The sequence below is a fragment of the Ambystoma mexicanum genome, chromosome 4q (genome assembly GCF_040938575.1).
Source record: "Ambystoma mexicanum isolate Mex_15411 chromosome 4q, UKY_AmexF1_1, whole genome shotgun sequence".
Classification (NCBI taxonomy): Eukaryota; Metazoa; Chordata; class Amphibia; order Caudata; family Ambystomatidae; genus Ambystoma; species Ambystoma mexicanum.
In genome coordinates this window covers 120,160,977-120,175,186 of record NC_090928.1, presented here as the reverse complement: position 1 = coordinate 120,175,186, position 14,210 = coordinate 120,160,977, and the positions used below count along the sequence as shown (strand labels likewise).

Below are 14,210 nucleotides of genomic sequence, written 5' to 3'. Positions count from 1 at the left end.
GGCTAATAACAGGGGATTCATGCGGAACATGCCTATCAAATACCCAGAAGACGGTAGATCTACTTTTCAGTGTGGGAATCTCGATCAACGAGAAAAAGTCTAGCCTAGACCCCAGCCAAGTCAAACCATTTCTGGGGGCTCTAATACGGACCAAAGAAGACCCCTTCAACAAGAGGGTTCAGAACATGCTGTTCAGATCCCTCACTATGTAGCCAATCACAAGGTGACTGTATGCAAAGCCATGCAACAATTAGGGATGATGGCCTCCTGCATTTTTACTTAGTCCCACACGCACGTTTGCGCATGCGCCCCATGCAAGAGTGGCTCAACAGCCAATGGTGTCAGGCCAGCAGACAATGGGACGATCAAGTGGTTGTCTCGGCAGCCCTCGTTCTCTCTCTGCAGTGGTCTTCGAGGGAAAACCTCTTACAGGGGAAAACCTTCACCACCCCTGCAGTAAAAGCCACTCTCACCACGGTTGTATCTCTCACGGGGTGGGGGGGGGCTCACCTCCTTCATCACACGGCGCACAGCGTTTGGTCCCCAGCAGTAACATCCAACCACATAAACCTGTTGGAGTTGTTAGCAGTATTCAAAGCCCTGAAGGCTTTTGAAACACAACTACAGGGAAAGACAGTACTAGTCCTCATGGTCAGCACCACGGCCATGTATTAACTGAATAAACGGGGGCACGCACTCTCCAGGGCTATCCATACTGTCTCAGAACATATGGAAGTTGGCTGTCAAACACAAGATGTTCCTCCTGTCTCAACACTTTACAGGGGAACTCAAATCTTCTGGCAGGTGTGCTCAGCAGAGACTTCCCACTAGCCACAGGGTACGAATGGCGATTACACAAAGACATTGTCTCCAACGTCTTTGCAGAATGGGGCTTCGCAGAGATCAACTTGTTTGCAACGCTGGAGAACGCACAATGCCCAGATTACGCCTCCAGGTACCCCCCAGAACCGCTCCAAGGGAAACGGTCTCTGGATAACATGGTCAGGGAAATTAGTTTACGCTTTTCCCCCCTACTCCCCTTCTCAACAAGATAGTGCACAAGATGCACCAGGAACCAGTCATGATGATTCTGGTGGCTCCTATGTGGGTCCGCCAACCCTGGTTCTCTCATATCATGGCAATATCAGTCTCCGTGCAAGGAAACTACCTTGCACATACAATATGCTACCACAAGTCAGGGGGGAAACACTCCATCCATGCCTGCAAACTCTCAATTTAGCAGCCTGGTCCCTGAAGTCATAGAGTTCAGGGACCTCCAACTTCCTCAGAGATGCATGGACATACTTTATAAAAGCAAGAAAACCTAACACCAGACATTGCTACTCCAATAAATGGAAGTGCTTCGTTATGTGGTGCAATTCCAAGAGCATCAATCCCATACACTGCTAACCGACACATATTGTCTTATACCAGACTCACCTACTTGACTCAGGCCTGGTTTTTAATTCCCTCAAGGTCCACTTAGCTGCACTTTCAGCTTATACTACGTCCCAGAAAAAGGTAATGTGGTGGAAGATCCCAGTAATCATGGCTTTTATGGGAGGGGCTAAAAGACTGAAATCCTCCTATTTCAAACCCAGCTCCCGGATGGGTCCTGAATGTGGTATTAACCAGACTAATGAGATCTCCCTTTTAACCTATGCATAAGGCTAGTCTTAAAGCACTCACTTACAAGACCGCCTTCCTGGTGGCTGTCACTTCAGTAAGAAGAGTTAGTGAACTACAGGCCCTTTCCGTTTTAGACCCATTTGTCACAATTCACAAAAATAAGGGGGTTCTGCGCACTCACCCACGGTTTGCGCCTAAATTCATTTCAAAGTTCCATGTGAACCAATCAATAGAACTACCCACCTTCTTCCAGAACCCCACTAATGTGGCAGAAAGGAGCCTCCACACACTTGATGTGCGCAGGGCAGTCCTATATTATCTGGAAAAAATGAAACCACTAAGGAAAACAAACCAGCTTTTTGTTTCAGTGGCAGCTGGTAGAGAAGGGGACCCTGTCTCTAAATCAGCCATCTCAAAGTGGCTTGTAAATTGCATTACACTGTGCTACACTCTTGCCAAGAGAGATCTGCCCTTCAAACCTAGAGCACACTCTACTCGGGGCATTGGGGCCTCCATATCATTCACTGCAAATGTGCCTATCGAGTCCATTTGCAAAGCAGCAACGTGGAGTTATGTACACACCTTTACAAAACACTACTGCCTAGATACTCTAGGTCTGATTCTCAGGTGGAGTAAACTTGGTTGTTGGGTTGGTTTGAGAGGCTAAGCTCACCAGGTATTTTGTAATTAAAGCGAAGTCATTGATATGGCTGATGCTCACTGTCGCATTGCGTGCGGGCAAAGAGAGCTCCCACCGCAAGTGCACAAGAAGATTTAATGCCACCACACAGTCTGCTCCAGTTGAAGCAGAATTTAGTAGCAAGTAGTGACCGTTGGCGACAAGTGTTTCGGCCCATGGCCTTCTTCACAGCTGGACATATACTAATTGGTAAGTAATGAATCCTCTCTTCATAATTCTTTGCAGTTCCGTTCTCCTTACATCCTCATCTATTAGTGAGAGTCACTAATAGATGAGGACGTAAGGAGAACGGAACTCCTGAGAAGAGGCACAGGGATTATACCCAATTATTGGATTCTACTACTATTACTGTTCCTTCTCACTTCCCACCACCAACTCTGGGTACTGCTCGCTAGTGGACAGCATGTGATTCTAAGCAGATTCACAAGCATCAGAAGACATGCATTACTTACCGTAATAGCATTTCTGATGATTGTATCTGTTTAGATTCACATGCGCCCACCCTTCCTCCGCGCTCGGAGAAGAAGGAACATAGGCATCTTACTCCTTTCTCGCTATCTGTACACACGGCAGAAAAAATACAACCAGGGGGACTTCGACACGTAAGGGATTTTGGGTACACTACACGTCAAGTTAGGGATAGTGTTACAAGCACACCCATGTCGACGTCCCCTTTCGATTCTCGAAAGACAAGATGCAATACTCCGCGATTACCATTAGATGTCAGACTATATGCACAGCATGTGAATCTAAGCAGATACAATCATCAGAAATGCTATAACGGTAAGAAATGCATGTCATATGCATTCATACATATGGCACGGTACATGTACTGACATACATTTAAAAGACATGGTACATGTATATGAATGTTTACATATATGACAGAATATTCATATAGCAGCATAATGCATACATAATTTGAGAAATCAGCCATAGGACTAAATGTGGTTGCTTATACCATAGTTAGTGTAATAGCAATTTTGTTTTCTTTCTTGTAAAAGTGTAATGATCTGACTCTCGTTTTAATAAAACAGGTAATGGAACAATAAACACATACGGTAACGAGGGTGAGTCTCTGATCGGTCATAAAATATCATCACCTTGCAACATGTCATCGCCCATTGTAAAAATAGAGGGTGTTCAGTGCCAAGATAATGCAAAAAACCCTGGAAACCAATTCTGCTTCGAAACTAATCACCCAAGAGGAGAGGAAACTACTCAAAGTGAAGGTGGTTTCCTGGATTCAGCAAATACAGTGTTATATTGGAGAAGACCCAAATTAGATGTGCCAGATGCATTCAGTCACCATGATAGTGATCTAAGGGATTTCAATCTTCCTACTTGTCCGGAAAATGCACATGAAAGATTCAGACCATATCAGTGTAATGAATGTGGGCTACGCTTTGGAAGGAAAGTGCATTTGATTACCCATCAAATAACCCATACAGGTGAGTCAGGGGACACACCGTATCAATGTACTGAATGTGAGACAAGTTTCAGTCAGAAAATGCATCTTATTACGCATCAGAAGATACACCTGGGCAAATCGGCCCATCAATCCACTGACTCTGACAAAAGTTTCAAAAAAAGATCTGATCGTAATGTTCATCAGACAGATAAATTAAATGCCGAAGAAAGACCTCATAAGTGTGTTGCATGTGAGAAAAGATATACTTGCAAACCACACTTGCTTAGACACATGAAAACACATTCGGGAGAGAAACCTTTTCAGTGCAATCAATGTGGACTAAGATATGTTGAAAAGGGAACTCTAACGAAACACCGCAAGAAACATCATAGCTCTAGTATGCAAGGTGATGCTGTGAAACCCCAGGAGCCACATGCAACAGCAACACTATATAAGTGTGCCAAATGTGAGAAGTGCTTCAGTCTGTTGAATGATCTTAGAAATCATGAACGAACCCACATGGAAAATATACCTAATCAGTGTTTAGAACCAAAAAGACTTTGTGAAACAATAGGTCAACTTTGTGGACATGAGCTGACCAATAAAGAAGAGAGATCATATGAGTGTCCTGAATGTGGAAAAAAATTTAGAGCTAAGAAAAATGTTATTAGGCACCTCAGAACACACAAACCTAGAGAGGAAAGGATGGAGAGCAAGACCGGCACAAGCAATCCTGGCGATCTAGAAAATTTTACGTTGACCTTCGACAGTAATAATGAACTTGTGTTCTTTTTAGAGTAGGACAGGTAGCAAAAGAATATTTGTCCTGGCCGAAGAATGAGTTCCACGCATTTCATGGTATGGGCTGTTTTGCAGTGAGTTATGCTATGGCCGTGGAACAATAGACAGCCTTCAATAGGAAAACTTAAACAAATATTCTATGTCCACTGTGTAACATACAACAGAGTGCAGAGCACTAGTCTGTTCCTCAAGCACAGCATGGGGTATGCAAATGATGATGCTGGCTATGACTAAAAACTCTGCCATTATGTACCTAGAGGCATGTCGATCACTCCATGATCACTCCATTAAGCAAACTAAATGCACTGATAGTGTCATAGGGTGAGCAAGAGTCTGCATCTTAGTTATTACATAAAGACTGCACTAGTTATCTGTAGGGTTCAATTGAAAAAATTAGGATTTTCTTAAAATCAGGACCGGCAGCCTAATCTAGAAAACAACAAAAGCTAAATGTTAAAGATTCTGGTACAACAACATATTGAACATACATTTTACTCTTAAAACTAGCTTCTTTCCTTTACGACATGCATGATAGTGACATTTCATGGCCAATAGTGGAACTTTACCTTAGAAAATAGGCAAAATGTGCAGGCACAGCTTTCCTACATCTATTGCTGTCACTGGCATTTCCCACTTTTCTCCTTCCTCAGTTCAATTTTGTCTTCCGCTTGTCAGGGGAGGAATGAACTGTAGGACTTCCTTTCACTTGTATACTTAACTTGTTTTTGTCTACAGGTTTTAATAGTTCAGGGGTTTGTCAAGCTGCTTCAAGTGTCTTTCTTGCAAATCCAGACATATTCAGCCAGTTAATGGCACAAAGGCCTGAGAGTGGGGTGCTGCAACGGTCAAATGTTGGGATATAAAAAACAGTGCCTTCGAACCAAATCCATCTCATTGACTTAGCTCCTCAAAAACCAGATCACAGACAATAAGTGAAATTAACCACAAATCTTTTCAGATGTAAGAGGCGTAGTTTAATTTATGCTACCAAGACTGTAACAGCTTACCGTAAACTGGAAAGAAAAGTGCCTTCTAACCATTTGGGGGCCCTTGCACTGGCCTAAAGTGAGGGTCTACCATTTAGTTGACACAATGCTGAACCAGTTACCAGGTTACTTGTTTCATCCAGAAATTAATCAGAGTTCTACAGTGCTAGGTAGATGCAACTGTATTGCTAGCCTGGAATCGTTACTTAGCCATGGGCTTCTGGTTACAATTTATTTTGCCAAAAAAAGAACCTTGCCCAGGATCAACGGCCCAGATCCTATCTAATCTCAGAGGAAATGGAAAAAGGGTTGAAAAAGGGCAATTTGGGTCCATTTCTAGATTAAAGTTTTTATTGCCTGTGAAACATACATCCTTTAATTTAATCAATATACCTTGGATCATGTAAACTCATGAGCAAACTTTATAGTTGATCTTATTCGTGGAACAACTCTGTGCCGTGGGGGGCGGGGTAGCGAGGGACCTTGAGGTATATTGTTTGGAGATTTCATTTTGATGTTCTAATGTGGTAATACAAATTAAATGTTTTGGGGAAATAAAGGCAAATAATAATAAGGACCAAGCCTTCCTTTGAGGTCTCCACCATGTTAGTACTAAGCAGGTTAGCAAGCAAGCGGTGTCTCAGCAGTGCACAATGCATGGGAATTCTACTGTTTAGTTGCTGTTAATAGGTGGATCCCTTATGCCCCCATTACTGCTGCAATCAAGTACATTTGGTATCATGGAAGAGGCTTTTGAATATCCCTGGTGTGCGAGATCGTGAGCGACAAGGGCAACCTCGCCTCCCCACAACCATCAGTATCTTGCTTGGAGAGCACTATTTTGAGCTAGCAGGGGGCAGATACAAGACTCCAATTTATTAATACCTATGTGCCACCTTATTCATGTCAGAAAAGCCATGTTTCGTTTCTGTATTTCACAACGGGGGATCAACTTCACAGATCACGCATTCAAGTACAAGCACACTGATAATGTGCTTTTCAACAATGGCATATCCCTTAAGATCTTTAATACATGTTTTGCAATTCAGTGAGCAATGCTGCAGGAGACATGGCTACAGGAATCAACACTGGGTAACAATTTTCATCAAACCCATCTGTCAATGATGTCCTTAGACAGTGATAAATAAGAACAATGATACTAAAGTATCTCTATCGTCACAGCCATGATGTTAGCTTTTCCTTTAGGCTGCTCAGCACCATCCAAATTGGAATAGATTTTTAAAGAAATCCAGGGATCCTGGTAGTGTAAGACATGGTCTTTCTAAAGCACAGGCAATACCATTCTGCATTACTCTCAGGAATCGTTCACAAAATGTAGAGGACTTCAAGAAGACAGGTCGAGTAGGGCAAAGCTAGCTTGGCTCCTGAGCATATGCACACTTTGAGGAGCTTTAGGCAGAACCCCTTCTGGGATCCTTGACTTGTCACCAGGACTGTAGATAGGTTATGCTTTGATTTGAGTGTGAAGTATGCTGACAAAGAAAGCTTAAATATAACTTCCAGGGGACTCTCCGGCATGGCTTGTCCTTGGGCCACAGGTAAAGGGGTCTGTGTGGTGTGACAAGTTCAAGAATTTACACAGCATGCATAAGGCCACACTGACTGAATCAGTGGATGCACTCTCAGACGTTTCAGTTTAAACATATTGAAGGTGAAAGCCTGCTTGGATGCACTGAGACAAAATCTAGCAGAGTGGCCTCACACAAGAGATCGCAGAAAAATCCCCAAAATACCACAGAGCAACGAGCCAATAGCCTCTGGAAAACAGGTATTGGCCATACTAAAATCCCTAGGTAGAATTGCATCATTCTCTCCACGTGCCCTCCTTAACCCTATAGCCCTCCTGCCTCTATCAGAGGTTGGGGCCTAAAATAATTTAAACTGGTGATTTCAACCAATGGAGAGTTGAAAATTAAGTTGTTTACATATCAATGTGACATCTATAGAGTGTATTCCAAATTCAGGGATAATGTGCTCTCTGGAATATTGGGTTAATGTACTGCTTTTTCAATTCTAAACAAAAAAAAGAAGTTGATGGGCTGTTGTCCTTCCACTATCAGGGTCACTGGTGGAAGAGCACACCATCTCAGCAGGAGCCTGTCTTCCTTTTCTGTCACTGCTAAACTCCTGATACCTAGATGCAGGGATCAACACTGCCAATACCCATTTCTCAAAACTCTCACCCTATCATAACTGGCAAACTTTCCATAGCTAATGGTAAAAGAGTGAAATCTTAATCTTCATGCTATCTCGCTGTTACATTGGAGTTCGGAGACCAAAGCTTTAACTCGTGTTACTTCAATATGGAAAGAACAACCAGTGTATTTCTTATCCTAGAGCTCTGCGGCATAAACCAATTTCTACTAAAGTCATTCAAGCAGTAGACTCTGGCCCAGATCGTTTCCTTCAACCAAGAGGGAATATGGTTATTAGGCTCTAGTTATTGGGTTTTATGGTTAATTGTTTGGTGGTTACCATTACCAATACAAATCACGATTTTTGACTTGAACGAAGACCTTTAGCTTAAAGTCCTGGCTTAAATTGTAATAGTAGTGCCTTGTCACCAGACCTACTCTTATCTCTAGGGCCCCATCTCCAGTTAACACTCAGTGAAGACTTCACTTGGTCCCAGCAAATCCCCACTTTTCTGTATTTTCTGTGAATAATCCTCAATTATGCTGTCATCTAGTAGAGTTGTTTGTCCATCGTATATGTCCTTGACACAATACAGCGCTTCCTCTGTGGCTTAAAAACACACTATGTGAAACACACTATGTGCCACTTCCTAATCCTTCCTTGTGTGGTTTCAGAGAGCATGATACGTGACTTTGTCATTCTTCCCTGTAGTTAAGCTTGAAACAGTCAAGGCAGATAGTTGCAACAGTAGCTTACTTCTCAATGGAAGGAATTAATTGACCTACAGTCTAGAATCATCAAGATTGGCCCTCAATCTGGTATAAAACCTGCCGGGCCCTGGAAATTAAACTTCTTAAAGGTTTAATGTCGTTGGGGTTTAAGTGCTACTGGCTTGCCAAAGGTAGGGGGTGTCGCGACGGTGGGCTTTTTAAAACTTGTGTTATTTAGTTACAAGAAAGGAAAACAGTCCACAAAACCATTCTCAGCTGTATCCAATCTTACTGCATGTATGTGAGGTATCCGTTCTTCCAAGAGAAGATATTTCTGTGTTACATTAAACAAGCATGGAGGCGATCAATCAGTTTATATTGGCACGCTGTCCATTTACCCACAGAACTCAGTGTTGACTTTAAAAAAAATCAAGATTGTAGAAGCAGACTGGCTCAGCACGCTGCATCATGCCACTCACAAAAAGGAACTGGACTTCTGGATTTGCGGTGTACTCCTGCAGAGTGACCTTCTCAGCTTGAATTCCATCCTCAGGTGAAAGTTATTTATATTAGATGTGTGGTCAATACTACCTCTGATCAGTCCTATAGTCCTATGTCGTTCGCAAACTAGACCGCACAAGGCTGGTTGCCTCTATTTCGGCCTGACAGATCTGTCTCTCTGAATGCCTGTCGAAAACCAAAGGCACAATTCTGCATCTACCTCAGACAAAGGGCGACCACCTCTCTCAAATGGCAGGCCAGGTTTTACATGTCTCCTCTCATTTCCGGAACCTGAACGTCTGTTAGCTGAACAATTAACTTTAATCTGCATTATCGTAACAAAGTGCATCAATGGTTCCATGAGAACATCTCACAAAGACTGCACTATGACACAGAAACAAGAGATTGACTTTGCTGTTGGGCTTATCGTGGGCAAGGCTGCTCCTCTCTCTTGTCTTATAAAAGGTGTTCTCTCATTCACTTTTTGCCTCACCAAAGCCTGTATTTAGGATCAATCCCGTACAAGATATTTGGCAAATAAACGGGTGTATAGAAATATGGCAAACACTGCTGAGAATAAAATTGTTCATTACCAGTTTGGTGGTCTTCTGCATCAGTTTTATGTCATCAGGGTACATCATGAGTAACAGGATTTGGACATTGTTCTGACCGCGGAAAACCACCCTCTGCATTATCTGGTTACCTGGAAAATACTAATTTTAGTTACAATCACTTCATAATACTTCAACCACTGTGCTTCACTGGATAAATGAATTAGTTATTCTGGCAGATAGCTTCGTTAATCCCATGCATGGAAAGCAGGGCAGAGCACCTCCCCAATCTGCACTTCAGACCAGCACTGGAGCTTTACTGATCACACAGAAAAACCTAGGTCTTTTGTTAGATAATTTGTGTTATTTTATTACTGGAGCTAAGCAAATAACTTTGGTGATTGCAGGAAGCAATACTATTCCTAGCAAATGTAAGACAGCAGTGGTGTTAAAACATACAACCAGCACCACTCTCAGAGATTCATCTTCCAGAGCCAATGACTATTCATTCTTCAGGGTGGAAAGGTTGAGAATTCTCATATACCAGGAAATCAAAATACTGTAAAAAGGACAAAAGCATAATCAGCTTAACTGACGGCTGTGAATAAAATCTATTAAGCACACCTAGAATTCCTTACACCACTAAAGAAGTTAGGAAAGAAGTGACTTGCACTCTGCAATTAGTGTCGTCAATTAATAAAAATATGGTTGTGCAGTATGTTACTTTCGAAATATCTGGACACGAAAGTGACATTCATTGACTCAGCAGTTTAAGCTCTCAGATTGCTACTTAAAACGTTATCCACAAGTTTAAGTGGCCACCTTGGACGCTGAGCAAACATGGCCATGCACTGTAGTGCCCAGGCTGATGTAATTGTGATCAAGATTTTCTTACAGAGTATGCATATTGTTTGGTTCTGTCACTAAATGACACATATAGTTCAATACATTTTAGATTATGTCAAAATGACCTCAAAATGTAAGTCTGGTTGATACCAGGGATCTGTTCCCAAAAGTAGTTTTAGAGCAAGACAATATTAGGCTGCCAACAGGGGCACCACCAGCTAAAAGCTGCCAAATTGCCCCTAAAGGCATTTGGCACTATTTCTAGGCAAGGGGTGTCAAAATATTATGTTGCAGAGTGCTGCCAAAAATCCATTGCCCAGCACTGTATATCCTTTTTGTAGCAAAATCACATTTTTCTGGTATGTTTGAATTTTAAAAATGCTTCCCATCACCATAACGGACTGTCATTGAATTATTTTGTTGAAGCTGAAATACTGGTCACTTGATCTCGATGTGTCGACTCATGGCCGTGAAAATAGCAACCCAAGAAAGAGACTCATTGCTGTGAAAATAGCAACCCAAGAAAGAGCTACACCTGAGTTATTAATGGGCACCAAACACTAATCCCTGGGAGTGCTGTACATATTACCACTCTACAAAATGTGGGCAAGTGTAACAGAGATCAGACATCCAAAATGTCTAGATCGCAGTGATTGGCGAGTCCATACTCTGTTGATGTCAGCACAAGATGATAAATGTTAAGATGCTGATGGTTAGTGGTGAATGTAACATACCTATGTGCTACTAATAACTCCTTTCACATGAGAAAGTGTCCTAAAGCAATGGGGTGGGGGCTGGGGAGTTGGCTTTTCTTGTTTTCGAACTACTGTCCAAAATGGCATTTCCTTCAGATATGTAATTATTGTGTTGGTAAAGTTGTACTCGTTTGGGATATTTTGGTTCAGTTTCAATAAACTATTATTAGTAAAAAAAAAAGTTTTGCCTCTGCAAATGCATGTTTTTGGTAAGATGTAAATCTGAGAGACAGTGTCGCCAAAAGAGCGAACACAAGCGTATGTGTTCTGAATCCAAGCATCACTTAATTCCAAGGAGTGACCACATCAGTTACGCATGCATCAGAATGGAAGAATTTAGTGGACAAACTTAATACCTCAGGATATCTTTCTTCCAAAGCAAGTGGGCCACCACTTGTGGTGAGGGGATTGGTGAGCTCCTGTACAATGCAGCAGTGTTGCTCACCTGCAATTGGTTACTTTTAATTTTGTGAACTCCGAGAGTGAAGATGTTAGTCTGTGAGAGCCAACAGGCCCAACCCTTGGGATTTGCTATGGTGGATGTTTAAGGGTAAAACTGTGTTCAAAGCATCTGACAATGGTAAATCATAGCAACTCTCCGGAGTGCGGGTATTTGTTTATGGAGGAAATGTTACAATTGCAGAGGAGATCTCGAAGGATGCAGGAGACTTGAGTTAGCAGGATGCTGGTTATGGCATTTAGTGTGATGGAGAATTTTCTTTAAAATGTGCTAAGCAATTATCAGATGGGATTAGATTTTAGAAAGAAGCAGAGTGCATGTTTATAGATCATACGCTTGATACGCTTTGATATGAGAAACAAATCTAAAATGAATGAAGCAGGTACTCTTGCATAAAATAAAAAGTTACTAGCATTGTATGACTCTCTGCCTAAATTAATAACAAGACCATCAAAAATCCAGCTCCAAAGAATTAGTGTCAACTCAACACACCTGGAATATCTAATATTTGTATTTCTGATGCTTGTTAATCTGCTTAGAATCACATACTGTGCATATAGTCCGACACCTAATGGTAATCGCAGAGTATTGCATCTTTCTTTCGAGGATCAAAAGGGGATGTGATGTGTAGTGTATCCAAAATCCTCACGTGTCGAGGTCCCTCAGATAGTTTTTTTCCACCCAACTAGTTGGTCGCCTTATGTGGCGCTCGATAGAAATATATTGCAAATTCAGTAATTTCTTTGTCCCACGACGGATGGTTGTCTAGTCTTCGACTTTCATCTTCGACGGCTACTTGTGGACCCCTACCCCAAAGACGTCTACTGCTTTCGGCGACTGGTGCATCGGTTGACGCAAGTGCAATAGGTGCTTACCTCGTGACCATGACGAGCGATCCTGCAAGTCTTGCAAGCTTTTTCACCCAAAGACGCTGAAAGATAGGCAGACGAACCGGTGGGCGGCCTACGCGATGCAGGCCGAGTGTGGTTCCCCCATAGGCGATGTCGCCGAGAGTGACGAAGACTCTAGTGGCAGCCATGGCTCAGATGTGGAGGCCATAGACCTTCCTGTGGAACCATCCGGGTCCCAGATGCCCGTCCCCATCCCTGCAGGCAGGCCGCCGGCACTGCTATGCAGAGATCACACCCCAGCGACAGGGCACACCCGCACTATTGAAGGCTAAACATACAACCCCACAAGCTGCCTCAACGGATACGTCGAGGAAGCATCAGACGCCAACAGGCCCTCTGAATGTTTCGACGGCGCTTACCGATCCTCACGATCGGCAGCATTCATAGTCTCGACATGCGTCCGGGCATTCCACCCATAAGGGTGTCTCTTCCAAAACACACACGAACGCTGACGTGCCGTCTAGGGGGCCCGTCAGCCCCAAAGGTTTCGGCAGAATCTCCCTCTCATCCACTGGAGCTACGCAAGAGTCTTGCAGCTATTATTTCGGCGGCAAATAGAATAAAATGCCCACCCTCACGTTGAGAGGAATATTCAGAAGGGTCCCAGCCCCTCTCTAAGGCTTTGTCTGATAAGTCCCTTCCTTTTAAGGACCCTTTTCCTCCTGGAGAGCCTATCCCCCCTCCTGACCCCTCTGGTTCATCCCTGTGGACCAGAGTGAGGATTGGGAGCTATGTGGACAAACTATCACAGTTTGTAGGCTTCTCTGAAAAGTTTATTACCCCTAAGAGACCTAGGGAGGAAGATTCCAGCCCTAGTTTTCCAAAGGTGCAGAGGCTTTCGAGCCAAACTCCACAGGAAGACGTTTTTGAGTTCTTGGAACCTGAAGAGGTCTATTAGGATATCTATGGCCAGGAAAACAATCCTTTTGGGCGGAACACACCTGACCAGTGCCCCGATTGGAGTCAACATCAGCCTGTCTCTACAGGCTTCCTCTGAAGCACCTTGGCTTTCCCCCACATCTACTCCTGACCCAAATGCCATTTGTCTGGATCCCCCCTCCTCCCCTCCACAGAGGCAGGCATTTCCTATTGACAATCAGATGGCTTTCAATGAAATCCTGAAAAGGGCTGCAGACCATTTCCATATTGCCACTCAGGAGGATGTTCAAGACACTGACTTTGTTGAGGACATTCTGAAGGAAAAAACCTCACAAGTAAGGCAATCCCCTTGCTAAATTCCATCAAGAAGCGCCTCGCACCTTCTTTGCTGTCCCCTTCCCTTACAAGGGCTGTCAACCCTCTGGTGGAGAAACTGCTTCGCCCCTCTCCTTCTGACCTGTTGTACATCTGAGGGCACGCCACTCCAAACTCCCTGGTTGTCACTACCACCAGGCAGAGGGCTGGGGTGCCACTATCTACTGCAGAAGCGCTCCTGACAAAGACTGCAAAACATTGTACGCCCTTGGCAAATACATCACCACTTCGGTGGCATATTCAACAAGAACTGCTAATAATACAACCCTTCTTGCGAGTTGTAGTGATGTGCAGTGGAACCTGCTTCAGGAAGTCCTCCAAGAAGTCCCTGAACCAGTGCGATCATGCCTACTGGCGATTGTCTCAGAAGGAAAACAGGTGACCCACAACATTCTAAAAAATACATTGGATGCAGCAGCGATGGTGGGGCGAACTCTGGCCCAGGGTACTCTTCTCAAAAGGCACGCCTGGCTTAAGAACTCAGGGTTTAAGCCAGAGACGCAGGCCTCCTTAATAAACAAACCAGTGGAAGACAAAA

General features: G+C 43.4%; 1 protein-coding gene across 1 annotated transcript in view; it reads left to right on the top strand.

The window, feature by feature from the left end:
* Positions 1–11,256, top strand: part of LOC138467530 (zinc finger protein 182-like) — a 332,475-nt gene extending 321,219 nt beyond the window's left edge. The window contains exon 10 of the mRNA XM_069607635.1: positions 3,367–11,256. Within this exon, the coding sequence (XP_069463736.1) occupies positions 3,367–4,541 (1,175 nt within the window). The 3' untranslated portion in view covers positions 4,542–11,256. The remainder of the gene's footprint in view (positions 1–3,366) is intronic.
* Positions 11,257–14,210: the final 2,954 nt, after the last annotated feature.